Genomic DNA, 26718 nt, shown 5'->3' with positions numbered 1-26718 from the left:
AAATGTAGTTTGCAGAAGTTTTAAGAGATAATCTTCATTCATGATGGTTCAGAGGAAAGGTAATTTTGCCAGAAATTAGCAAACCCACATTCTCAAGGGCTGTTTTTTTCCTGCTTGATTATGAAGAAAAATTGTTCTTACTATAATTGCTCACTCATTTTGTATCTGTGTAACTTTGTCAGCCAGCAAAAAAGTAGAAGCAGGAAAAAAAAGTTGGAATTGAGCTTTCCAGGTTACGTAAGTGATAAGTGCAAGTGGATTAAAAACTGCTGCTAAATGGTAAACCATAAATATTCTAGTAAAATTTAGAATAAATGAATTTCCACTCTGTCAGCTTGAGAGGAAATCTATATGGCAATGGATACCCGATTGCTTGCTCTAGGAATTAAATGGCCTTGTAATTTCTGCATCATGGCATAGAAGGGCATAGATAATATGTATTAATTTGATGGTGCTGGAAGCTTAATTTAATAAGACGAAATGAGTACAGAAGTCTTTTTACCATTCATAATGAGCATGTGAAAAGAGACGGTTTGTGCTCCATTCTTCCCAAAAACTGTTCTGGCTTCCTGCAGTGCTGTGGGTTAGATCCGTGTGGCAGCTGGTTTCTCTAGAATGGTTCATTTCTCTTCTTCGGAAATTTGATAAATATTGCCAGAATCCAAGGTCACTGATGGTCTTTAAAAATATTTTTTTAAGAGTACAATAGTTGAAATTGAATTCCTTTTTTTCATATTTGTTTCTAATTAGATTTTATTATGTTAAGGCATTTATATAAATATTCCTTCGCTGTAATGACCAAGATACAAACCATTAGAGTTCTAAATAGAGAAGATTTCTTATCGTTAGCTTTTGATACCATTAGGTGAACTTTCAAAATATAAGTGAAAACATACAGTCTGATTGTCTCCCAGTCTTAGCACTTCTTGGTTTGTGCCTGGCATTTTTCTTGCTAGTTGATTATCAATGCTTTATTCCTTTACATTATTTACAAGTAAACTGATTTTCATCTGATTTATTTAAAGCCCATTTTCACATAGCATGTGGAAATGTACTTTTTTGTGTTTGATAATCCTTGTTCTCCCTTGTGCAACTTGTTCTATTTTAAATCAAGTCAAGTTTGGTGTCAAATTGAAAAAAAAGAATCGAACTAGAAGGGAAAGTATTTCTTGAGGATTTTCCTGTTGGTTTTCACAACTTAAATGAAATTTTATTTACCTGAACAAATATTCTTATTATATCCAATTTGTTTAGTTTATAATACCCTTTAAATCTTGAAATAAAAATATTCTAAATACCCAATTCTAAAAGCAAAAAAGTACAAAAAATACACCTCAGTTATTCCAAAGAGAGATTTAAAAATTTCAGAACTCAGAAAGCTCAAGGTAGGATGGACAATATCAGTTTAATTCTTTGATTTTGGGTGGTGTGTTGACCAAATAATATGATTTTACGTTTTAAGCAATCGTTTTACTTGGATATGCTCTTAAGAACCTTTCCACTGCTTTAAGGAATATGCATCTTCATTTTCAAGGACAATCTAAACTCACCGTATTCTCAAATGTCCAAATCTGTTCATTTTCTAAGTTCTGAATATGTTTTTGAATACTTGGAAAATGTAATGAGGGTCATTTAGGCTAATCTTGAGATTTTCTGCAAATTGGAAAGGGAAAGCTGGAAGAAAAGGATTAAATCTTTATTACCTTTTTTCTCTTTGAGATGCATTTAAACAACTCTTCCATCTTGAAAATGTTCTACCAGCTTTAGAACAATGTTTTTGACCAGCTTCTGTAAGTACACACTGGCAGTTTAGTGTAGATGGATGGCTGCTTTTAACTACCCTCATGCTCATCTGTACTCCTAGAAGAGAATATAGTGTCTAAACATGATAACTTTGTGATTCCAACAATGAAGTGCCTAATTGTTTCTTCCACTGTTGCTGTTGTTGATAGAGCTCAGTTAGTGGAGAAAACCACTGCTGAATGTGAAAATAGCAGGGTGACATGGGCCTGATACCCGTGTGGCCAGTGTTGTGTTCCCCAAGGCTTCCTTTAGCAGCAAGTCAAAAAAATAGATGAGCTCAAAACACTCCATGGAAGTCACACTTGGAGTTAAAACGGATAAAAACAACTTTGATATTAATGATTTGAGGCTACATAGTTATTAGCATCTGCATTGACTATTTTAAAGCTTCTGTAGATATGCTTGTGCAAGATGTGGTGAGACAGAGACATCACTGTGGACTTACTCATGCAGTGTGGATCCTTCTGTCAGCCTTTTATGATGCCAACCGTAGGGAGATGAGGGAAATGCAGGTGTGTTTACGTCATGCAAAGAAATAGCATGCTGTGTAGGCAACCCTCAGTCACACTATGAGTTTTTCTTTGGATATCCCCAAAAATTAAGTCCTCAACTTTTACTGGATTTTTTTTTGGCTTCTTATTGTGCGAGACATATCAGAAAATCTCACCTGCGGTGTGGCAATTGTAACTCTGTGGTTTTGCTTTCATTTCAAATAAATGAAAGCTGTTGATGTTTGAGTGTACACTGATTAGGAATGTCTTAATTCAGTTTCAAAGCAGTCCAGATACTGTCTTTAATTTCACAGAACTCAGCCATATTAGAAATCTGTACACAACAGCATCACATTTCTGTAGAAAAACTAGAAAGTGGAACATGAAATGGCTCTTCATGTCCATAAAAATGTAATGCTCAGATTAAATGCATCATCAGCCATTCAACCATATGATTGCTTGTTAGACATGCCATTTTATGCAACTCTTGATACTTTAGAGAAATGTCATCCTACTCCATGGCCATCATTGTGCGTAATTGGTATCTTTTAAGAAACTAACTACCTGATTGGCAGTCTCATTTGAGTAGTTAGATCTCTAAATGACATCATTGTCCCTATGGGAACTTTTTGGACCAAAACTGAATACCAGTTTTCAAATTTCTTGGCCGTGTGTTTTAACAGAGGGTTTATAATTTGACTTTACGCTAATAATTCTAATATGATTCTGCATGGCTTTCATTAAAATTCCAGTATACAAGGTATCTTGTTTCTATAATACTTCTTTTGAAACTATTATTTTGAAATAAAGGTAGCAATATGGTCATTTATGCTGATAGCGCTAAAATCCAATTTAACATTTACATCTTTTGGTACCAGTCTGTTGCATTACAGGTTCTAGTTCTCAGACAACAGACCCCATCATATTCTATGACATTCTGTAACTCATGAAATAGAGCTACTTTTGTCAGTCTATTTTGCAGTTGTTGCCTCTTACAACAACAGTGGCTATTGCCTTACTGAAGATCGCTATTAAAAGCCTTGTATGCAGGCTAATGCCAGGATACGAAGACATTACCCATCCTGGTCTGATTCAGATAAGTGTATCATACAGTTCCCATTGCAGGATGCTCTAAGATGAATCTGTACTTTTTAGCTTTGCTGATCAAAGTTCCAGTCCCACAGACTAACTAGGAAGATCTTTCTTACATTTTGGTCTCATTGAAGAACACTTGTTAAAGTTCTCAGTCTTGCCCTAGATTATCAAAATGAGGACTCAGTGCCAAGCTTTCACTTTCTTTCAGTATGAAATTAGCCATCCTTGAGTCTCTTTTTTAGTGGCTTTTACACACGTGAGTAATGCTGTTTCATTCATATGTTTCTCATAGTGCATTGACAGCTACGCCACTTGTGGGAGCCTTAGCAGGAATTTGAAATTCTCTCTATCCCAAATGAGATATCTAAAGGCACCTAAAGGCTTAAAGCGTTCAGCCTCAGGAGGAATGGCCAATTCAGTTCAGTGACAAAAATGGGAGCTGAGCTCTTTTGAAAAGCTGCTCCCAAGGGCTATTGGACGGAGCCCTTTATGTCTTGGTTTATGCATTAATTCTGCTTTCAGCTGCAAGGTTTTACAATAAAAATTAAGACAAGTTTTATTTCAGAATTAAAATATGCTACAGAAATCTTTCATTTCAAAACTAAAGCTGTCTGGAGATCATGGGATTTTTGGATTATTTCAAAGGCATAATACTGTCAAATTTATAAAAGTCATATATTCCCAATGGATATGTTGTGACCATTTTTCCTTGATTCCTTTTTTGTTGTATTTTTTATGATAGGCATGTTAACAAGCTTCAGTTTATGACCTTGACATTTGCTTTTTTTTTTTTTGAGGTCTTCATAAACCACCAAAAGATTTTGTTTAACTCATTATAAATAAACCAACCAGAGAATAAGTCATTGGAATGGACAGAAGCAATTTCCTTTCCCTCTATTTGTGCGTAATAGTTGCCTGGCCCATAAGCCATACAAAGATAGTGAAACATTAGCATGGCAGAGAAAATGCAGCCATATCTGCGCCTGACAAAATAACAGTACTTTCATAATGCTGTTGGCTTCTTAATTTCAAAAGGCAGATTTTAATATTACTGACTTCAGAGAAAGATAAGAAGGGCAGTGCATAAGACATTATCAGTCCAGTGTGGAAATAATGCATTCAAAATTAAAGACAGCAGTTTAATTAAGTGCATGAAAGGCTGGCTTTTATGATCATATTTCAAATACTCGAATGTCTTTTCATCCATTCTGCCGTATGACTTTACTTAATAATATATCAAGAACAAAAAATGTATTGGAGTCTTTTTGCAAATTCAATTAGTCCAATAAAAAGTGAAAAATAATTTCTTTTTCATTAAAAAGAACTCAACCCTAACCCTTCTGATGACAAAGTGCAAGATGAGAAGGGGGGGAAAGCTAAAGAACTATGAAAATTCTGCCTTTGTTATGCATTTATGTGCGCATGAAACAGATGAAGTGTCACCATTAGTAACATTTGTTACCGAAAGGACTAATTGCATTCTGCTACAGTTAGTAGTTTATCAGATCCAGACCACAGGGTATTTACTTCTCCCTTAGAATGCACTCACAGTGCAGCAATAATTCCATAGTTTATTGGGCTGCTATAGGCAGGGTAATTATGCTAAAGTGTACCTCTTTCAGTGCTAAACTTAAAACTGCCATGACACATTGCACTAGTGCTTTACAGGTTAAGTGCAACCTCTTGAATCCTTTCTACCTGCTAAGGGTTTATAGCTGAGGGAAGTGCAGAGATCATAGATCTTGCGTACTAAACCAGAAAAACGAATAACTCTACCCAGAAGTGCAGCATTTCAAATGAGAAATTACTAACTACAGTACACAATGAAGGGAATAATGTGCAGTTAGAAAACTCTGAGATCGGGTAAAATGGGATGGCAAAGGGATCTGTAATAAGATATTGAGCTTTAGGCTGAAAGCAGTAGGTTACTGGCTCAACCATGGCACACATCTGTAGTGACTGAAAGTTATTACCACTTGTCAGCTCCTCTCTGACCTCTGTGAAATGAGGTGCTAGTCTCAGTCCGGCTCCCAGTGGGCAGACACCTCTGTTACAAACACTTCCAGCGCCACGGCTGGTTTGTCAGTCACAGCCTTGGCGCAAAGGCTTGTAGCGGTGCCATGGTGAATAAACAACATCCTCACCTCTGGAGCTGGTTCTTTCAGGTCAGGACTGAGGCAGGACAGCAAATAATTTGAGAAAGCTTGAAACTCCACTGCTAACAGAGGGTGGCTCTAGGTAAATCAAAGAGCTTATTTCCCAGAGTTGCATGTTGACAGGTTTCACTTCTCCTGACACAAGTAAATGTAGCCCCAAGAGCTGCTGGGGAATGATCTGGTCCTGTTCTGTTTATGGGCACCCACCGCACAAACTGATTCCCCTCTGCTGTCATTTTTCCTCTTATTTGTCTTGTTCTTGATTCTTTTAATACCACGCTGTCTATCTCGGGGATGTTTCCTTCTATGTTTCTCTCAGTGTGTGTTTATGAACAGATTCTTTTCCAGATATCTATTCATGTCCTAATCTCACTGTAACTTCAAAAATATTCCTCTCCCAGAGGTTTCCTTAGAAATACTGTAGAGAATCAGAAAATACAGCAATGAGTTTACAATAGTGACTCATCAGGTTTTTAAAGCAGTAATTTTCATGTAACACGTAACAAACATTTTCATGTAACAGAGGTAAGAACTATAAAAAATATCTCCTTTAGCAAGCACGCAGGTAAAAATAAAAGCAAGTGTTTATGGAAGTATGATTTACTAAACGTTTCATTTTTTCATATAGGTAACCCTCCTGCTACAGGTACAGGAACTTTACACATCACTTTGGAGGATGTCAATGACAATGTCCCATCCCTTTATCCAACACTGGCAAAAGTTTGTGAAGATGCAAAAGATCTCAGGGTCGTGGTACTAGGAGCATCAGACAAAGACCTTCATCCCAACACAGATCCATTCAAATTTGAACTGAGTAAGCAATCTGGCCCAGAAAAATTATGGAGAATCACCAAGCTTAACAGTAAGTCTTACTTTTTTTCTTACGCATTTAGTCCTCCCACCTCTCTCTCTATCCCAGTCTGCTCACCCCGAGGCTGCCCGTTATGTCAAGCGCTTGTGCATGGAAGTCCCTCAGGATGGACCCACTGCTGCTGCTTTACACTGTGCTCTCTATGCTTACACCAGCTGCCTGGTGGGACATACTCATAGTCTGTCTGCACTTTCTCCGAAATCTGAACCTTTTTCCTCTTCTTGTTATGTTGACTAAACTTTTCTCTCTTAGCTTTGCATTAAAGGAAGGCTACTAATGACTTACGGTTTTGTAAAGATTACTGTATTTCATGGCATGGAATTTGTTTGCATGAGATGCACAAGGCTTTGGATAGGACAGCATGAAACTTCTGCATGGGCTTTAGCAATGTACTTGAAAAACTACCTAATTTTAACTATTTGAACTCTTCACAAATAAAATACCTAAATGTATTGGGACCATACACTACTGGTAAGGGGATCAAAGCACACGCTATGCAGAAGGTTCATATGGCAAATTGTGGGCACAAAGTACTACATTTCTTTTTAGTATAGATTATTTCTGTTTGTTTTCTAGCATGTATTATTTATCTCTGTCACAATCAAATCTTTTAGCAGTTCATTTCATATTCTTAGAAAAAAAATAAAGATGGATGTGATGTCTGTACCTGCCTGCAGGTTGTCACACACAAAGTGGAAGAGTCATTTTCTTTGCCATATTCCAAATATCAAACCACCACTCTGTTAAACCCCCTAAAAGAGTTAAGATGCTCACCTGGGTACCAACACCTGTTGTGACCCACTGCTGCTCATGTGGAGCAGATCTGTGGATCATAGGGGTCATTAGTTCAATTTGCTGATTTCTTAATCAAACAGCTTTGCCTGCACTTCCTTGGAAGATGAGTTATTTTCTTTGGCAAATAGTTATATTCTTGCCTATTGTGTTTCTTTGGGCATGATGTGCCTCAGCATTTCATTAATATATTAGTTTCCACAAGGAAATTGTGTCAATAATTTGCAGACCAAATAATGTACTTAAATAAAAGGGGCTTTTAAAAGTTTTTCTTTTGGTGGGGTTTGGCATAAGTTTGCAGTTAGCTCTCAGCTCATGAAAGAATTTCTGTACTGACCCTTCTTACCTCCAATTCAGTTCTTTAATCTTTTCCTTAGAGTGTTCTCATTTTCTTCTCAATTTCCATGAGTAACTGTGGCATGTCTGATACTGTTTGCAGATTCCTCTTCCCTTCCAAATAACCACTATTTGGCTGATTCTCACCTTATCCTTTGCAGATACTCATGCCCAGGTGATCCTGCTTCAAAACCTGAAAAAGGCCAATTACAACATCCCAATCTCAGTGACAGATTCTGGAAAACCGCCTCTGACTAACAACACAGAACTGAAATTACAAGTGTGTTCCTGCAAGAAATCCAAAATGGACTGCAGTGCAACCGATGCCCTTCATATCAGCATCACCCTCATCCTTCTTTCACTCTTCAGTTTATTTTGTAAGTCTTTGCCTGAACTGTAAGTAATGAAGTATTATTTAGCTGCTCATTTGTATGCTGCATAAGAAAACCTACCAAGGGAGAAGTTAAATTCATACATTGATATCATAATGCAGTAAGTTTGTTTTTTTTTTTTCCCTGAGGAATTGTAGCTATAAGAGGGAGGGGAGGGTTTTTTTATAGTCAAAAAATAGCAACGAAAGCCTGGTTGTCAAATTAAGAAATAGAAGCAATAATTTTAAGATGAATCAAAGAGAATTAGAGCAAGCATATGATAAACTAAAAAGTACCAGCTGTAGTAGCAGATTTGTGAGACGTTTTCTTTCATCTTCTCACCACTTGAATTCAATTCAAAAACAGAAACAGGAGATTAAAGGTGTTCTTGTAACAATAGCTCTTCTGGGTCACCATGATAATAAGTACTGTCTGCTCCAATCTATTCCTCTGTATAACGTGCGCAAGCAACTGGAACATGAGGAACTTATTCAAGATTCTGGGCTTAGAGCCACCCAGAATTGATAATCAAATTGCAAGTCTGGGTTGGAAGGCAGAGAGAACTGATACACAAGGGAAGCTTCTGCTGCTTCTGGGAAAGCTTTTTAACAGAGACTTACAAAATTCCTAATTTGAATTGGAAGGAGTAAAAAAAAAAATCCCAGAATGACTGAAGAGTAGAAATTCAAAGCCATGGAATCCCAACATCTAACCTAGATATGTCCCTGGCTTGTCCTGTGACAGATTCCCTGAAATTTTGTGACGCAGTATTATTTTGTGTTCCTTATCTGTTAAAAAGGAATAGCTGTATCCTATAACTGTGATTGATAGTAAATCTCTTATTCAAGGATTATAATCACCATTTTACATTAGTAAAATTCATTGTATGGTGAATTAATACCTGAGCCGTGGTGAAAGGCCTTATATTCTTGATGAGAGAAAATTGGCCATGAGGCAGAGATAGAGGTCAAGGCAGAGATAGTTTACACATCTGAGGCTTGGTGTATGCTTGATTACACATCTTGTCAGTTTTTTTCTTATAGTATATTACTTTTATCCCAAAAGGTTAGCATGAAGGTCGTTGTGAGAGAATTAGAACTAGCTAATGTTTGCGATGCTCTTTGAAGATGAAAAGGACTATATAAATGCTAAGTGCAAATTCACGTTCTTTGTTCCAGTCAGTGACATCTGAAGTATCTCCATTGGCCTTGGTTCAGTTATTCTGGGTTTAGTCTGCTGGAACCAAACGCAGACTTCAGCTGTTAGAAGTAATATGTTAAAAATATTTGTCAGTACCTGACACTATTGCATTAGTGATATAAATATGCAGCCCAGTGATTCAAATGTATTCTTGTTACCACTTCATAAATGTTGCCGGTGCTATATTAGGCATGACTTTCACCACTGAAATTACTTTCATATCTGATATGATTTGCACTTAAACTTTATTTACATTAATGCATCTGCTCAGAATACAATGAGGTAGAGAAAAGCTTTTTGCTTTTTAAAGCAATTACGTTGCGTTTTTGTAGTAGTTTTCTTGAGTGACCCTTCTTGACTGCAGACCTTCTCTAGATCAACTGTGGGCAGAATGTAGGCCCTGGCGTCTGAATGGCGTGTGTGCTCTGAATGACAGAGGGATTCCCTCTCCTCCTGTGAGAGAATAAATAGCACTGAATGGTCTTTACACTGTGAAACAATACAGATGTGCCTAGAGCCTTTCTGCAACCTTACATTTGTTCAGAGTACTGTAATAAGGATGGAGAGAGTTGCAATTTTAAACAAAGAGTGGAGTAAGATTAGGCACATAATCTGCCAGCATACAATGTTCCAGTCTGTCGTCTGAGCAATAAAACCACAACAAAAGGAAACAGTGGGTGAGCTGAAAGGAAGGGGAGGGAAAGATCTCCCTCTTGGGGCAGAGGCTGTGTTACACACAGTTGTGAGTGAGAGCATGAGTTTCACAAATGGACTTCAGCATAAAGAGACCTAATCCTCAACACAGGACCCCATTTCTTGGCTAAGATTTGCTAGTCTTCATTTGTGTGGTTTGGGTTCACCCAGTCACACCGAGTGAGGCTGGTAGCGTTACCTAATCATGCCTATGTGAAGCCAGCCAGCGTAACAACTTCCATAACCATTTTCCTCAGGTGTAAATGACTACATGGAGACATAAAAGAATGAGTCCGGGAGCCAGTTAAAATAACGTGGTTCTGTGTTTGAACTTCTCTAAAATGTGCTGGTATCATTGCATTCCCAATTCATTTCCACACATAAGTTTTTTTATAACTGCGATTAGTTCCATTGCAATGTTTTGTATAGCCCAAATATTTATCAGAGTAATCAAAGATTACGATGCCATAAAAACAAAGAGAACTTTAGTGCTTATTGAACAGATGAAATATCCCATTTCTAGTGGCAAGTTATGGGTTTAATTTTTGCAAAAGCCCTTACGTGGCTCACTTTGCTCCCAATGTTTATATTTTATGAGGCTCTTGTTCCTAGGAGGTAAATCCCTCAGTCAAATGAACTTTGTTATTCATGCCAAAGTATTTCTTTTTGTATTTGACATCTGGTGTGAGGATAGATAGCCCTGTGAAAGAGCCGTTCATGCTAAAAATGCCCTGCATGAGTCTCCTCCCCATACAAAACATCTTGGTATTATCATTTAAATGGTGCCGTTATTATCCATACTTAGAATATGTGCCTCCTTTGTAAATCATGGAAGAAGTCGTATGTGGTAGATTTCTGAAGTATCTGAGCATAGAACTGAAGAGCCTGATTAAAACCGTAATGCGTGCAAAAAGCAGCAGTTTCGCCTTTTCTGTAGCTGCCCTACTGTGTTCAGTATATTGAGGGATGATGGGATACAGACTGCAGAGTTGCCCAGAAGCCCTTGGAAAGGTAGATATTCTCGGAACAAGAGAAATTCAGGAGTTGTTGTCAGCCAGAAACAGAAAATATAGGATGCCAAAATATATGGGCAGATTGCTGGTTCTCCACAACAAAACAGTAAAGTGTTTGGTGGAATTAAAAGACAGTGAATACAGAGTTAATTGAAAAAAGGAACATCTTTGCATATTTTGTACTTAACCTAAATTATTACCACTGGGAATCACTGAATTCAAGCTGGAAAGATGTACAGTGGACAGGTACAGGACTTTCCAAAGTTAAAATAGTTAATGCTAATAAATTCTGGAAAGAATGTTAAGTCTTATCTGTTACTAGTGCAGACACCATGTTTAAGATGACATCTTGTCCTCTGTCAGCTTCTGCTGGCCACTACTTGAGACAAGGTAGGATCAAACCGCTCAGATGTAATTTAGAATTTAGTAATTCGGGTTGAGGAAAAAGAACAGATCAAAAAATAGATCTGGGTTCCTAGTCAGGGAGGACTACTTGAGGAAGAGAAAAAGTGGGAGAAAGAAAGTGTGTTACACAGCATGTCTGGTGCTGGCTCTGAGATTGTCCGTGTTGTCCCTTACTGCTGAACTGTCTCAGTCATCTCATGTTTTCAACTGACACAGCTAAAATAGCTCTGTTCAGAATGAATGTAACCGAAGTGATGCACTCAACCACACTAGAATTATAAACAAGTTCCCTCTGGAAGGCTCCTGAACATTTGTTGTAAGAGAGTATCTACAACATTGCATAAGGGTGAGGGACAGAGAGAGAGGGGAAAAAGATGTGGCCATTATTGCAACCTCCAAAGTGGTAGCTGATATTTCATTGAGGTATTCGTTGAACAATACCTAAAAGAGAGAATCATTGAAAATATATGTTTAACAAACATTTAACAGCAATCTCTTCTCAAGATATATTGACGTTGGTAAAGCTGTTTTTTGCTCATGGGCAACGATATGGCAGACTGATTTTCCATAAGGAACTTGGTCAGATCAAGCCAAATCAAAAGCATACATCAAATAGCTTTTGGGTCTGAAGTTACATACAGGTGACTGAGAAAACAAAACAACCTAAAAAAGTAAAAGATCAAAATAAAACCAAATTTGTGTATATTGTCAGAATGAACTCGGCAACAAAAACTGCCCTAGGCCCTATGGGAAACTGAGAGAGAACTACTCTAGCTGGCAGGACTAGGCTTTAGATGAATTACAAATTATTTATATCATTATTATTTCAAGGAGTATTTGAATTCTGGACTTCTGATTTGACAATAGTTATTTCACTTAATTGCATAATCACAGAATGATAATTGCATTTCATATTTCCTTTTATATTCTGCCAACATAAAAGACCAAGTTAGATTCAAATGTGTTGAATTAAGGGACTACAATAAGAACCAAAGGCGCAATAGTCCTGTCCTGAACAAGCAGAATTCAGAGCAATTCCATTAGTAGCTGAGTCACAGTAGCAATAATGTTTTACTTTAATTTCGTTGTTAGAAAAAGACTGGACTTTACACACTTCATCTTGAAAAAAGAATTTGATATCTTAGTTGGCTGTCAACCATTGATAAGAAGCTTTTTTTTTTGTTAACCTATCCAGTGGGCTACAGAGTTGTAAGTTGACTTAAGCTTAAATAAGTAAAGTATTCTATTATTATGAACAGAAAGTAGGGTGAGAGACTTGCGGGGAAATACTGCTATGAAGAAATTAAATAAGCTGGAGGTCTCTACGTTGAAATTAGTTTGTTAAACAGGGTGAAAGGCCTCAGGTATGTTGAAAAACAGAGACTCGCACAGATGTCTGTACTGCGATTGCAGAAAAGCCTTAGAGATACCCCTGAATTTAACTTCCTATTAATTTCCACTAACTTTTCCTGATTTAATGCTTGCCGTACCCCACCATAATGTTATTCTGATTTGAGGAATGCAGCTGCAGGGATAATAGACAAAAATGTCTTTTTTTTTTTTTTTTTCTTGAAAATTATGTACTTGGTGCTAAACCATTACAAAAATTCAAATTGTATTAAACCGGTGGAATTGAATTTACCTGACCATATACAGCCAGAGTTAAAACTGCGGTGTTATCTTTCACCAAGTTCATTTTACAAAGCAACAGAAGCATCTGTATCTCTTGTATATCCCATGCTATTTGTGCAGGAACATCAAATGTCTGAAGACTGAGGCAATGCATTCTTGAATGGCATAAGACTAAGACAAATCATAGCCCGTTTCAAATAGAAAAGACCTTTAAGGTCATTGCTCTTTCCATTACAAGTGCAGATTTGTTTCCTGCAGATTCACACTTTTCAGCTTTTATTGTGAGTTACTTGGTTTAGTTTTAGACAATCATGTACTATATTTTTTTCAGGGCTCAACTACTGTTTAGTTCTTACAGTAGGATTTTTGTTCTTCCCAAGAAAAAAACCAAAAGTTTATTGATGTTCTGTGTAGTACCAAAAAGGAAGCTTCAGAGGAACCATTCCAATAGGTGAATTTGCTAAAAGCAATACTTCTTTTTTGTTAGGGATTTTTTGTTTGTTTGTTTATCTTCTTGGCTGTTTTAGCATATTTTAATCTTCTGTAGCAATTTTCTACTTTTCAGAGCAGAGCCATTTAATTTAAAAAAAAAAAATCAATTTAATTAGCAAGACTAGGAAATTGTGCAAGATAAATTTTCCCATTTGTAAGAAGTAAAATAGCCCTATATTGTCTAGAATTTCAAAAACTACCAAGATGGGAAGAGTTTTGCTGTGAAAGGTAGTTTGTTGGGGTGGGGTTTTTTTGCACTACTCTAATTTTAAAGTTATGCTCTTGCATTAGAGCACACACCATGTGGGTACTTAAAGTAGCAGCTAAATGATGTTACCCAAGTAATTGGAAATTACTGACATTTACAGACTTCAGTGATATAAATATCACTTTCTAAAACCAATAACAGCAGCACCAATACCCAGTAATACTCTAATACTTACTATCTTTGTTACAAATGCTTTTGTCCATATTAACATCATTATTATTATTACTGAGAAATTATCAGTGAGTATAGGCGCTTTCTCAAATGCCTGTATGAGAAAAAAAAGATTTTCCTCCTTAAAGATTTTGGTTGATCAGACTGTAGTAAGAAAAGGATGGTTTGGGGGCTAAGGGATTGTATTCAAATTGAGTCTTTGTTCGAATCTCACTTTTAACACAGATGTCTGCGTCCAGTCTTGTGATCTCTCTGCAGGTGTATTCAGTCCTGTAATTTGTTGTGCAGTTGGTTTTGGGAGCCCACCTAAAGTTAATGGGGCTTGAAATGGCACAGAAGTCCATATGTATGTACATAATTGGAGACAGGATGTTTATATACGTAGTCATATAGACATGACAAATAGAAATACCCTCAAATTGTACATCAGTATATTTAAAACGTACTTAATGACATTTTATTGAGTCAATTAGGTGGGAAATGGCATTTTACACACATTTTAAACCACTAAACATGTTCCAGAAGTATAGACATGAAAAAATACGACAGTTTAGAAGATGCGTGTTTGGAATGCAAAAGAGAAATGTTACTAGCAAATACAGCTCCTTCTCTAAGAGCTGTAATATTGTTCCTGATGGTCATTCTGTAGACATGAAATGAACATTTAAAGAGATTGGTTTGATAGACCATTCAGTGTTGTGAATTTAAATGAACATTTTATGTTTTCATTTTCTCAACAGTTCTCAACAGTAACTGTTGATATATAATATTTTGTATTTCTTTTCTGAACAACCTCTTAAAGTCACATAAATATATGACTTCAGATAGTTACCATCTGAATTGTTCTGGAGTGGACTATGACTAAAAACTAGAACTGAATAAATGACCAGCTCATTTATTCTTCTGTCATTAATGGCCACTATATACCATGAGATTTTTGTTTCTTTTAACTCTATCTGTTCTTGGATATTTCCCTACTCCAAACACCTTAAAATGCGCTCTCCATGCGGACAGCTCGCTATTGAGCTTTATATGTGCTATGTGATGTTAAAGACGAATGGGGGTTAATGATGTTGCTTTTGCCTCTTTACAAAGCAGCTGATACTTAATGGCATTTTAAAGGACTTTTTGATGTTTGGAGTACTTCAGACTATGTCTTAGCCTTACTTTACCCCTACACTGAATTTGTGCATGTCACTGGTTAGTACTTCTGTAAGATGTTGTGCTTACGAGTTTCGTTGAAAAATTTTGAAATGGTCAGGTTGATATCAACATAGCCAAACCTGGCAGTTTTCTAATCTGATTTCTCCTTTTCCATGGCTTCTAAGCACAATTCTTTCCTCTCATTCTTATTCTTACTTAATAAGAGGTTTTTCAGATGATTCTTTTAGTATTTCAAGCTGGGATTAGTGTATACCTACAGATCTGGACTACTTATGTTCATGTCCTACGTATTAAAAACTGGTAGTAAACTAAGCTGTACTGCTGTGGAAGATGAGATCTGACTGCTTAAGCAGTTATACATTGCTTTAGAAGGCTGGCTAGCTGATACACGAGGCATTTCATTTTCAGCATAAATATGAAAAATTAGGAGATTTGTCCAGTGCTACTATTTCAAAACTGTATTCATTTCACTTGCTGAATATTTTCAACTGTTCAGCTGAATTTATCAGATTAGAGCATGAGAAAATATACTTCCAGACTACAGGCAGGCAGTCATTTCTGCAGTTGTTTTGTTTTGAAAGAACTGGAAAAGAAAGGAAGCATTTATTTCCGATTGGTCAAATGAAGGTGACATTGCTTTGGCAAAGTATCCAGCTAAAATTCATATCAATTTTAAAAAAGCATAATTATCTAGGACATCTTAGCTGCTTCACCCTAGAAACTACCACCTCTCCCTCCAATAAGATACATCATATCCCTAGTGAACAGGAACGTTATTAGAAGATGCTTTATTTGATAAGCGCTGCACTGGACTGGGTAGTACACATTTCTGAATTTCTAAGCAAACATAGCTAGTCTTTTAGTTAATCTCAGGAACTTTTCTCTCAGATGGTGCATCTTATGCACACATACGTTTTGCACTTCTTCAGAACAGCCCATTACAAAGTGAGTGCATGTGGGTATGTGACAAGGAAGAGGTGAAGCAGAAACAAGGGAGCAAGGCCCTTGCCTGAAGTCAGAAGAGTAAGAGCACTTTGTAAATCAGCACCGTTTCGGGTCTGCCAGTATAGTCCTGTCATAAATAAGTTAGCAGTGTGAGACACGCTCTTGGAAATATCATCTGCTGGTGTCAAACAGCTCCCCTTTGAAAATGCCTTCAGCCTGAGCAACTTATCCCCTGTGCAAGCTGATCAGTTTGGGTTGGCATGTTCCTCTGCCGTCTTGCCAGTTTGGGCCAATTGTATAGCACATGCTGGCATTTTAGCTCCTGAAGTTAAATATTGACATTGATATATGAGAGCCTACTGGAGCTTTGTGTAGAATTATGAGATGCTCGTTTCACAAACATAGTACTAATGCATGCTGTGTTTCTCCTATCATTAAGAACTTGGAAATCATTTCCTCATATAAATGGGAAACAAATTATATGCGATATTATAAACTGCAAATTTTCAGGATAAGCTCATTTACTTCTCTCTTCCTTATAAACTTTTCCACAATGTATTACTGTTCAGTGAGATCAGTAATTTGCTCTAGTCACAATCCTACCTACTGATACTAGCACCGAATTTCTTAATTGCAGGAATACGGACACACAGTATCTCTCTGAGAATAGCTGTTTCAGTCTTTCAAATTCAGAGAGATTTGGGGTGAAAAGCTTCCCTTCTTTTTTTGAGAACACAATACCAGGGTAGTCAAAACCCAGTGATCACTAGATTTTGGCACATGCAGCAAAGCAGGCAGGGCTTTGGGCCACTGCCGAGGTCACCGAAGAGCATAGCTGTTAAATGATTATTTCACACAAAAGTGCAAAATATTATCATTTATAGGCATATGGCGCAAACAGTGTGACACGTTGGTGTTGAAAACTACTCATGACAAATGAACCAGTGATGTACATAAAAACCATTTATGTTTTTCTAAGTTCTACGTGAAGGCTAAACTAATAACTGTGTATGTAATTAATGTCCTTTTATAGATGGTAAATCCAGGAAAGAAGTACCTGGATGCTGATTAGCTGCCTAATCAGAAACACGGTTCTTATCTCTTCTGCCATTTTCGCATTACCTTTTTAATGTTACTGAGGTTTTGATAAAGTCCATGATGTAATGTAGGCTTTTAATTATGCAAAGATTAATGTAATATTTCTGATGAGAGGGTAATTGAATGAAATCTAAAAGAAATGGAGCATGCATGAGTCGAACTCCAAATTCCAGCTGTGTTAACTCTCTTCTCTATGTTAAATGGGAATTAGAGGATGAACGTGTCTTGGGTAAAGTTCATTCCTGTACAGAGGGTCAGCATGAAACTTAAATGCCTTTAATTTTTATGGAGTTTTAACTGCAGTGTAGGAAGCATAGCCTGTGTAATGAGGGGTGAGTGTGGTCTCATAAGGAACACATCTTTCAAAGGCTTTGAATTACTCGGTTTAGACCTATTTCCTTAAAATAAGCAGGAAATTGAATCACTAATATGTAAATATGTTCAGAGAAAGCTAAGGCTGCAACAGGGAAAGCTGGAGTGCCTGGGAAATGCCAACGCATTTTCTGAGAAGAAGTTGTTTTGCAAACAAGATTATTTATCGGCTGATTAGAAGGGTTCTGCTGCAACACAAGCTCTGGGTAACCTGAAATATAGTGAATGAGGTTACATGCTACCAGTTGCCTTTTTCCTAGGGTGGGGCACTGTCAAAACTTTGTCTTAAAGAGTTATGTGCGTTTTTTTTTCCATTTTCTTCTATCATGTGGATCAGCAGAAGGATTGAATCTTAAATTAGCTACTGTGAAACAGACAGGGAGCTAGAGTTACTGAAGAAGTCAGTATTTTGTAAACACTTAGTGGTGGCTTGCTCCTTTTCTGAACCAATTCAGCATCCAAAGCCCCATGACTAGATGACAATTCAGGTCTGTCCTGTGGAGTTTGCCACCATCATCAACAACTCTTTTGACCTTCCAAATACAGTCAACATCAATAGACTTTAGTGGGAGTAGAAAAGGGCGTTTGTTCCATTTAAGTTTCTACATCATGAATCTCCCTACCCTAATCTGCATACTTAGACCTATATTCCTAGAGTGTTATTACACTCCATACTATTAGTACATTAGATTCAGATAAACATGTACAATGTTTGTCAGTTTTCTTGACCAGCAAAGGTAAACATCAATTTCCAACGCCTAAGTACAAATGCCAACAAACACCGTCTGTCTATAATGAGCTGTGCTTTCTTACCTGAGATCCATTACCCATAATAGTAATAATTCAGACAGCAGGCACATAGAAATAATTTCACTGTTATCTTAAAAGGAACGTGGCTGAATGTGTCTCTTGAGTGTCGAAGAGGTAGAGCAGAAGAGAACTGTGAGATAAAAATGGTGATGATCACATTAGAGACTTCAGTGAGAGTGATTTCTGGAGGAATAAGTTATATATAGCTATGCTGGCTTTATGCTGCTTGTGCGTTCCCCGGGTGCCTTAAGGGAAAAGTGGGGGGTGACCACGTCAGAACAACGCTGCACAAACCGCCTTTGTGGCTGTCATGCCTGCAGTCGTGTGCAGCAAATTACTTCTTGTAGGTAGACAGAAATCACGTTTAAAACAAGGCATGGTGTGTAATAATTCCTGAGTGCTGAGACCAGCTATGGAGACAGTGTTGTCCTTACCAGCCAATACAAAGAAAGTAAAATAATTACTAGGCATAACGCTTATTAGTGTACAGAACTAAGCCTGCCAGGCACAGGCTTACCAGGGCATTAAGTTCCTAAAAGAGATAGTTAGCATGGATCAACAAATGTGTGCCCTGCACACATTATTTGCACATTTTATGCTCGCAGTATTCCTTAAATACTAATATCTTCTATGTGCTGTTGCCAGCTGCAAACTTTAAATCATTTGTGATATAAAATACATAAGAATGGGTCCAAAAAAAACCAAAAACACCTATCATAAACACAACCCCGCTGAAGTCAGTGGATAAACACTGCAAGTCAGTAGTCTCTAGGCTAGAGTTTAGAGATGGGACTCAAATAAGAAATAGACCCTAATAATTTGGCAGTGTGTGTCCATGTCTGGAACTTTCATTTGGTCCTTCTTTATAGGGAGAATAAAGAAGGAAAAAAAAAAAAAAAAAAGAAAAAAAAGCCCAAGAAAACTAAATTTCTATACAGAAAACAATAATGAACGTTGGAAATCCAGTTGGGAGAACAGAGAGATTTTAAATATGGACCAGATCCCCAAAGATTTTATAACGGAGCAGTTCTGTTGATTCCAGTAGATCTGCTTACATTCAACATAGAATTTTCTGCACAATAATTTGGTTGTTCTTGATTCTTGTAGATTTTGTATTAAGGAAGTTACTGGCCAGAACGCTTGTTCAATACCACCTGATACGACTATATCAGAATATTTTTAGAAAGTAAATAAGTAACTGATAAATTTTCTTATTAAACACAGATAAAAGTTAGACTAACTTCTCTATTGGACATAAGCGATTTTGTATCAACTCTGCATGCAATAGAAAGAACGAAGACAAATTTGATCTCAAGTATTCTTACTTGAGCTGCCCAAGATTATTATCTACTGAAATTTTACAGCCCATAATTTTGAATGTTGAATCTGATTTAAAAGGCAAAAACTACTTTAGCAATCCACCTTTACAAAAGGGTCAAGTCAAGTCATCATTAATGAGCAGGGGGTATACACTATCCTTCCAAACGATATTTGGACTAAGATAATTCTTTTAACACAACTTCAGTTAAGGCCAGTGAAAGGGCTGAGCTGAATTCATAGTAGTCTTCACACCCTGTGCCAATGCCGAGATTTTTGTAGATGAGTCAGCAAAAGCAGATGTGAAGGAGACAGCAGTTTACGGATGCTTGCAGGGAGCTCCTCCTGTAACACAGGAAAGCATGGGGAAAAGCCCAAACAGGTTTCTTGGAAAACATGTCAACAAAAGCTGCCATCATGGACTATGAATGAGAGGGAAAAAAGGTCATGTAGGGATAATCCAGGAAAATAGGTGCAGTAGGGAAGAGGCCATGAAGGAGTCAGAGTAACAGTCTGTCGAAGTGGCAGACTAGGAAGATGCTCTCTACAGCAAAAGACTGGCAGGATATGAGCACAGTAGCTTGAATTTGTCAAGGGCTGTGAAAATATGTTGCAAAACTGCTAACCGAGGAGAGCCCGGGCAGGAGATTTACCGCTTTGAATGGCTAGAAAAATCCCTTTGGGATGATGTGTGGAAAAGAATCTTCTAGATTAAGACATAACCTAAATATACAGACCTAGAAAGGAAATTCCATGACAAAAACCTTCTCCAGTTTGTTTCTGTTCTTAGGCTTGAATAGGAGGCAGGATGATAGTGTTGTCCTAAGCAATCAAAGGAAGAACTAGAAGGGAATGCTTTAGGGGAAAGATTTAAGAGCTCAGCTTTAGCTGTGCAGAGCTGTCAGCTAAACATCGAAAAGGTATCAGAGCTAGAGGTCGACATTTTAGTCTAAATGGAAAAGCAGGTAAAGAGAGTAAGATCTCTGAATTGTCAGCACTGAGGTGATTGCTGAATTTGTACGAATGGTGTCATGGAGAATGGGGAGAAATTAAAGTGGGGGGGGAAAAGGTTTCCTCAGAAACCTGGGTCGGAGGGAATGAGACGGAAGGACATGCTGGAAAAGCAGTTGGAGAAATCATAGTAAGATGACAGGAGGAGATAGTCACAGGAGCCAGGGGAGCATCAGATTTCCAGGCACGAGATTAAATGGGACAAAGGCAGCTGATAGGTCAGAAAGGATGAAGTTGAGAAGCAATTCCAGTAGAAAGAAAGTCTAGGCAGGGACCGTAGAGCTTTGAGGTGAAAGGGAGAAGAACTGGGGTGGGACTTGAAGAGGCAGGTGGGATAAGAGGGAGAATCAAAAGCCGGCTGATACTGTGAGAGAGAAGACCTAGCCCTCAATAGATAAAAAACTATTAGAGGAAAAACAATATTCGTAATTAAAGCTGAACTAACTAGTTTTAATACCTAGTTTACTCAGAAAAGGCAAGATGTATGGTAAGATAGTAACATTCATTATATCTGTCAATATGATGTAAAATATACAAGCTTTTCTTCAGGTGTGCACATAAATCAACATATATTGCCCTTTATTTACAAGCTGTTGGTGAAGCAGTCACTAGCAGCTTGAATTTGTGTGATATTTATAAATCTTGTGCTGACAGATTCCTCTGGTGAAGTTTCAGCCTATGGATTGTACAGAAATTCAGCGCTACAGCTGCTATTCATTCATCATATACAAGTGCCTGTCCTTAGCAGGAAGACCTCCAGGGATCTCCTAAAAATTCAGAGTAGCTTTGCCAATTCAAAAGCTAATGTTATTTCCTTTGAGTCAGGACTGAACGAATGCCCTTTAATGATACTAAGCTTCATTGCGATCTGGAAATGCTATTTTTCAGATGGTCTGTGAGATCAGAGTCCTAAACTCTTGCTTTTCACTAACCCAGGAAATCAAGTTGTTTATGAGAATTTAGTCTTAGCTGGAATCCCCAATCCAAATATGTCCAAATTTTGGCAGTCATGATCACAAATTTCCTATATGTAAGTCTGGATCCTAATTTTGTGGCCAGATCTTTTCGTTGAACGTCATGCTAAAATTCCACACGCCAAACAATTCCAGATTTTATCTTATTTGGGAATCTCCGTGATACTTCTCACTTCAGCGAGTCCCATCCATCAGTCCCTGTATGGATTCTTACACTGGCTTAATTTGCTTGACTTACCTTTGTTTAAAGAACTGAGGTGGTGCTGCAGGGGAAAGGACAGGCTGTTGTGTGCTATCCAGGTGCTTGCCTCGCTGCGTGGCCCATCTGGACAGGCCCCTGGCTGGAAGAATTTAATATTGAAGTCAATGCAAATAATACCAAGTTAATAGCAAGAAACAAACAGATAAAGCAAAATAGCCTCATCAATAATTATATTAAACTTGATTTGGCCAAAAAGAAAAGCAGATAATTAGAAATGAGTAAAGAGCACAAGCCAGCATCTAATAATGACCGTTAAGTTACTGTTTATGCTGCATGTGTCTGTGGTTGTGACAAAACTATTGATATTGCATCGTTTAAATGCACGATACATATTAGACAAACATTTCCTGGATGTTTGTGAGTTTTGATGTATATGTTTGACTTGCATTTCTGTGTTTTGGTGCAGCAGTTGTCTCCTCCCAGGGCAGAGAGCATGAATCCTTCCACGCAGTGTTGTGGTTTAACCCCAGTAGGCAGCTGCTCGCTCCCTCGCTCCCCCAGCAGGATGGGGAAGAGAATCACAAGGGGAAAGTGAGAAAACTCATGGGTTGAGATGAAGACAGTTCAGCAGGCAAAGCAAAAGCTGCACACACAAGGAGAACAAAATAAAGAATTCATTCACTACTTGCCATCACCAGGGAGATGTTCAGCCATCTCCAGGAAAGCAGGGCTCCATCATGCATAATGGTTACTTGGGAAGACAAACGCCATAACTCCAAATGTCCTCCCGCTTCCTCCTCCTTTCCAGCTGTTGTTACTGAGCATGACATCACATGGTGTGGAACATCACTTTGGTCAGCTGGGGACAGCTGTCCCAGCTGTCTCCTCCCGGCTTCTTGTGCCCTCCCCCAGCCTACTCACTGGTGGGGCAGCAGAAGAAACAGAAACACCTTGATGCTGTGCTGTGTAAACACAACTCAGCAATAACTAAAACACTGGTGTGTTATCAATGCAGTTTGGGTCACAAATCCAAAACATAGCACCATATGAGCTGCTAGGAAGAAAACTAACTCCAGCCCAGCCAAAACCAGTACAACCAGTAAACCAACGCTGTAAGGTCAGAAGTTGTATTTACTGGAGAGGAGCCAGATCAAATTTAGCTATGTGTTTTGCTAATATTATTATTATGTGTTTTTATTGTGAAGCCCAATATTTGCAGTTTACTAGTGTCCAAGTGCAACGGAGAGTGACCATTAGCTACAGCTTATGTTACATTTGTTCCTGATCTCTGCTTTTCTGAATTTTTTCACTGCCTTTGTATTATCAGAGCGCGCATCTAAAATAGGTAAAATCATTCAAGTTGTGCCACCCTCACTTTATTTAAAAAAAAAAAAAAAAGTCCACATAAGATTTTATATTTCTATAGTAACATTAATATGATATGCTAGGTTTTTTATTCCCTGGCATATGCACAAACTATAAGGCACTATAAACCTGCTATTTTTGAAAAGATACGGTTTGTTTGCTCTTTGCTTGTCACTGTGTGTGCACGCAAGGGAGTGACTCGCTGGCATTTCACTTGCACTAACGTGGATGATCAAGGTGTCAAAGGGGGAGAATTTTGTCCTGACTTGAGATTTATGCTCAGACCTCCGCACTGCATCTTCCTGAATTGCCCTACAAAGGTCCCTGAATGCTGCAGATGACAATTTTGGGGTTTCCTCTTGGGAATTTCTGTCTTCACAAATAATTGCTTCTGAACCTGGATAATTTATATTTAATTACTGACAAATATGCACACATTCAATCAGTAATTTTATTGGGGGAAAACCCCAAAAGTTAAAAGATACTGTGATCTGTGTAGTAATAATCACACACATTTCCCATCGTTTAGGTCTGTAAGAACTCCTGACATTTGAAGCTGTCCTACCGAGTTGCCGTGGCAACGAGAAGAAAGAAAACGTCAGATCTGAAGATTGCAGTTTACAGTTACTGTTCTTCACTACCAGGCCTCAGTTGCTCCAGATTCAGTTTAATTTGCAACCTCACTTAATCTGTCCGACTATACATTGGTGTTTGACAGCCTCTGCCCTAACTTCCGTTTATTAATGGATTCCTCTTGCAAGACGCAAGGTTTACGCAAATTTTCTCTGAATGTTAAAAGACCGTGACATCTAAACTGGACCTTGGGGGAGCAGAAAACAGATTGACTCCATTTTTTTCTATCTGTTGACTTGTTGCTATTCAACTGTTCAGAAAATATTTTGTCTGTGGGTTAGTATTTGTATATGTATGAGTGTATGTATATATATATATTTATATAGAGAGAAGAGTTATACCACAGGTTTAGCTTTTATAAAATATTCATCTGGAATGTGCGAGGGACAGAGCAAAATAATACAGCCACAGATGAATTGTAACTATTCTACCATGGCTAAACCTACTGTATTTGCTGTTTATAGTGTGGCCAGAAGGAGAGAGCCTATTGCCATCATACCGCTACGACAGCCGCTTTGTTGACACCAAATAGAGCAGGCCCAGGGCTCTGCCGTGTCACTTCTTGTACCTCAGGTTCAGCAAACAAGAAATGCAAGTCCCCCCCCGGCTTGTTTCTGGTCTGAACTGCTTTCCTTATGCCCCAGATGGAATTTACGATCCAGCAGGAGCACAGCACTCCGCTCCCCATTGCGGTGGGAGCAGCGCTGGGAGGTTCTGCGCAGCTCTGATTTGTGAGGAAGCGGGAAGCAGCCAGCCGCGACCGGCACTCCGTGGGTCACCATTTACAGCGATGGGAGTGCTGGACCTGATTTTAAAGGGGCTAAAGTCAGCTTCCTTTATGTTCCTGCAGATAATTATTTGCCGGGGCAGTTTACAAAATTTAAATCTCTTGTCAGCTCTGCAGACCCAGTTAAGTAGGTTGGTGGCTGCGTGTGAGAAGCTGATTAGAACAGCAAAAGCAAAGTATTTCTCAGAAGCACTGGTCTCTCTCCCAGCCTCTATGCAGCTGTCATTACAGACGTAAGCGCAAGGAGGAAAACAGATGCCCTGTTCTATAAATATATTCACACACACATATATATAGTTTTGAATATATATATACATACATCATACACATGTACACACAGTTTCCAGTTAAGAGTAACAAGAGCATTTCTTTGTGTGTGTAAACTTACCACACTTGTTTGCAGACATGGAAAAAAAGGGTGTTCGTTATATATGAATATAAATCCTTTTTTATTCTGTGAGCATGTAAGGTTTAAAAAAAAAAACCCTTCTAACTGTATCAAGATGATCATCTTGTTAATAAATTGTAAATGATCCATCAAAGCTCACACCAAATTTTTATAAAATTAACACAAAAAGTATACTAGTGACAGACTGTGGCTTTTATTAGAGCTTGCCAGTAACTAGGGTAAGGTAAGTGTCTTAGAATATTTTAATAAACTTGCTTATTTAAAGTTTAAACAAGAAAGCTTCCTTATGCAATAGAACTTTGCAGCTGCATTCTTTAGTTAGCATTTTTACAGTACTTATGAGTCATACTGTATGTTGTCTTTACTACAGTGAGATTATGAGCATATCTTCCACACCACGTATATGTTTCAATAGTAAAGCTTTTTGGAAGCATTAAAAAGTCCAAACATATATTTTAGTTTTCCATAATGCTACACTAGATATTAAATGTGTGTTGGTGGTTAAAAATTGCTGTACAATAGCTTTTCTCTGACTTCCTGTATTGTACCAAATATGAAACAGGTCTTTTTTCTTTTTTTAATCAAAAGGAGTAATAACAACAGCGACAAAGGAAAAATCAGTTTGTGTTGTGAACTTTCCTAACGTTGTAGATTTCTTGGTAAGATACAAGCTGCCTTCAGACAGAAACCTATTTTTCTCCTCCAGCTTAACTCCTGCAGTCCTGGCCAAGGAAAATCTCCCACTGACCTTGTTTCTCTGGCAGCACGCTCTGGGTGTCTCATTTACCAAAGTGGTACCTGGAGGTTAGTGGGAGGTTCTGCCGAGCGAGGGCTTCAGGAGCGGGCTGTTAGGCAGCTGCAGGCATTTCAGCGGGAAAGTGCCTGATCTCAAACATTAACATGGGCATGCTTCTGGTTGTCTTTCTCTGCCCATGCCTTGTAATAATCATATGCTGCTGCTTTATCATCAACAATCACATCTTAAAAATATATACTTTTCAGGCAAATTTTTCAAAAAAAAAAAAAAAAAATCAACGAATGCATAACACCACTGGATTTTCAACCTGTATATTTAATGAATGCATCCAAATGCACCCAAAGATAAACTATGCTTTGATCTACAAAACCTCTATCTTGAATAAAAGAAATTATAATACCCTCCCCCACAAATACTCTTTTCTACTTGCTTTCTTCCTTTCTCTATCCAGCAAAACCCACCTCTGGAAAGACACCCGTTGACATTAGTGTCATTTCTTTCAAGTGCCAGATAAAGCTACTCTTTTCTCATTTAAACCAAGGCTCACATAGCATTTGGTGGATCATTCCAAGGGCATCCAAAATGAAGAACAAAGAAAAAATCTCTTCTGCCTGGAACTACACGAACAATGGAAAGACTCCTTCTACCACTTTCTGCCCGAAGACAAGAGATCTTTCCTCTTGGATTACACTGTGACCTTTTGACATGTAGCGAGGTCAGTATCATGGCTGAAACTCTGAATCAAGATGTATCAAAGCCTTCATTTACCATTATCACTTTATTTCTGCACCTAGATTAAAGCCTCCCAGCCTTTACTGTGTGTCTCTAGGCTTCAGACAGCTAATCACTGGACTACCTAAGCATGCAAAGAGAAGATGAAGCTGCCATGTTAATGTTTCTCCCTCTCTGTACCTGAGAACAAAGCCCATTTAACAAGAGATTGAGGCACTTTCTGCAGCATTATACAAGTAAGGAACCGTATTAGAATCTGAGTTTTCCTACCTGAATAAGATTTTCGTCTCTGGCTCGAAAAAATAATGTCCATTTCCTGAAACAAAGGAGCAACAATAATTTATTAGTAGAGA

The 26718-nt window shown here is 38.0% G+C and overlaps 1 protein-coding gene across 1 annotated transcript in view; it reads left to right on the top strand.

Moving 5' to 3' along the window:
• CDH13 (cadherin 13) overlaps positions 1-26043 on the top strand; it is a 488113-nt gene extending 462070 nt beyond the window's left edge. The window contains exons 12-14 of the mRNA XM_074158160.1: positions 6174-6407; positions 7706-7921; positions 23577-26043. Coding sequence (XP_074014261.1) covers positions 6174-6407; positions 7706-7921; positions 23577-23584 — 458 coding nt within the window. The 3' untranslated portion in view covers positions 23585-26043. The remainder of the gene's footprint in view (positions 1-6173; positions 6408-7705; positions 7922-23576) is intronic.
• Positions 26044-26718: the final 675 nt, after the last annotated feature.

The sequence above is a fragment of the Numenius arquata genome, chromosome 13, assembly GCF_964106895.1.
Source record: "Numenius arquata chromosome 13, bNumArq3.hap1.1, whole genome shotgun sequence".
NCBI lineage: Eukaryota > Metazoa > Chordata > Aves > Charadriiformes > Scolopacidae > Numenius > Numenius arquata.
Note: the sequence above shows the minus strand (reverse complement) of the source record. Positions and strands in the feature narration are given on the sequence as shown.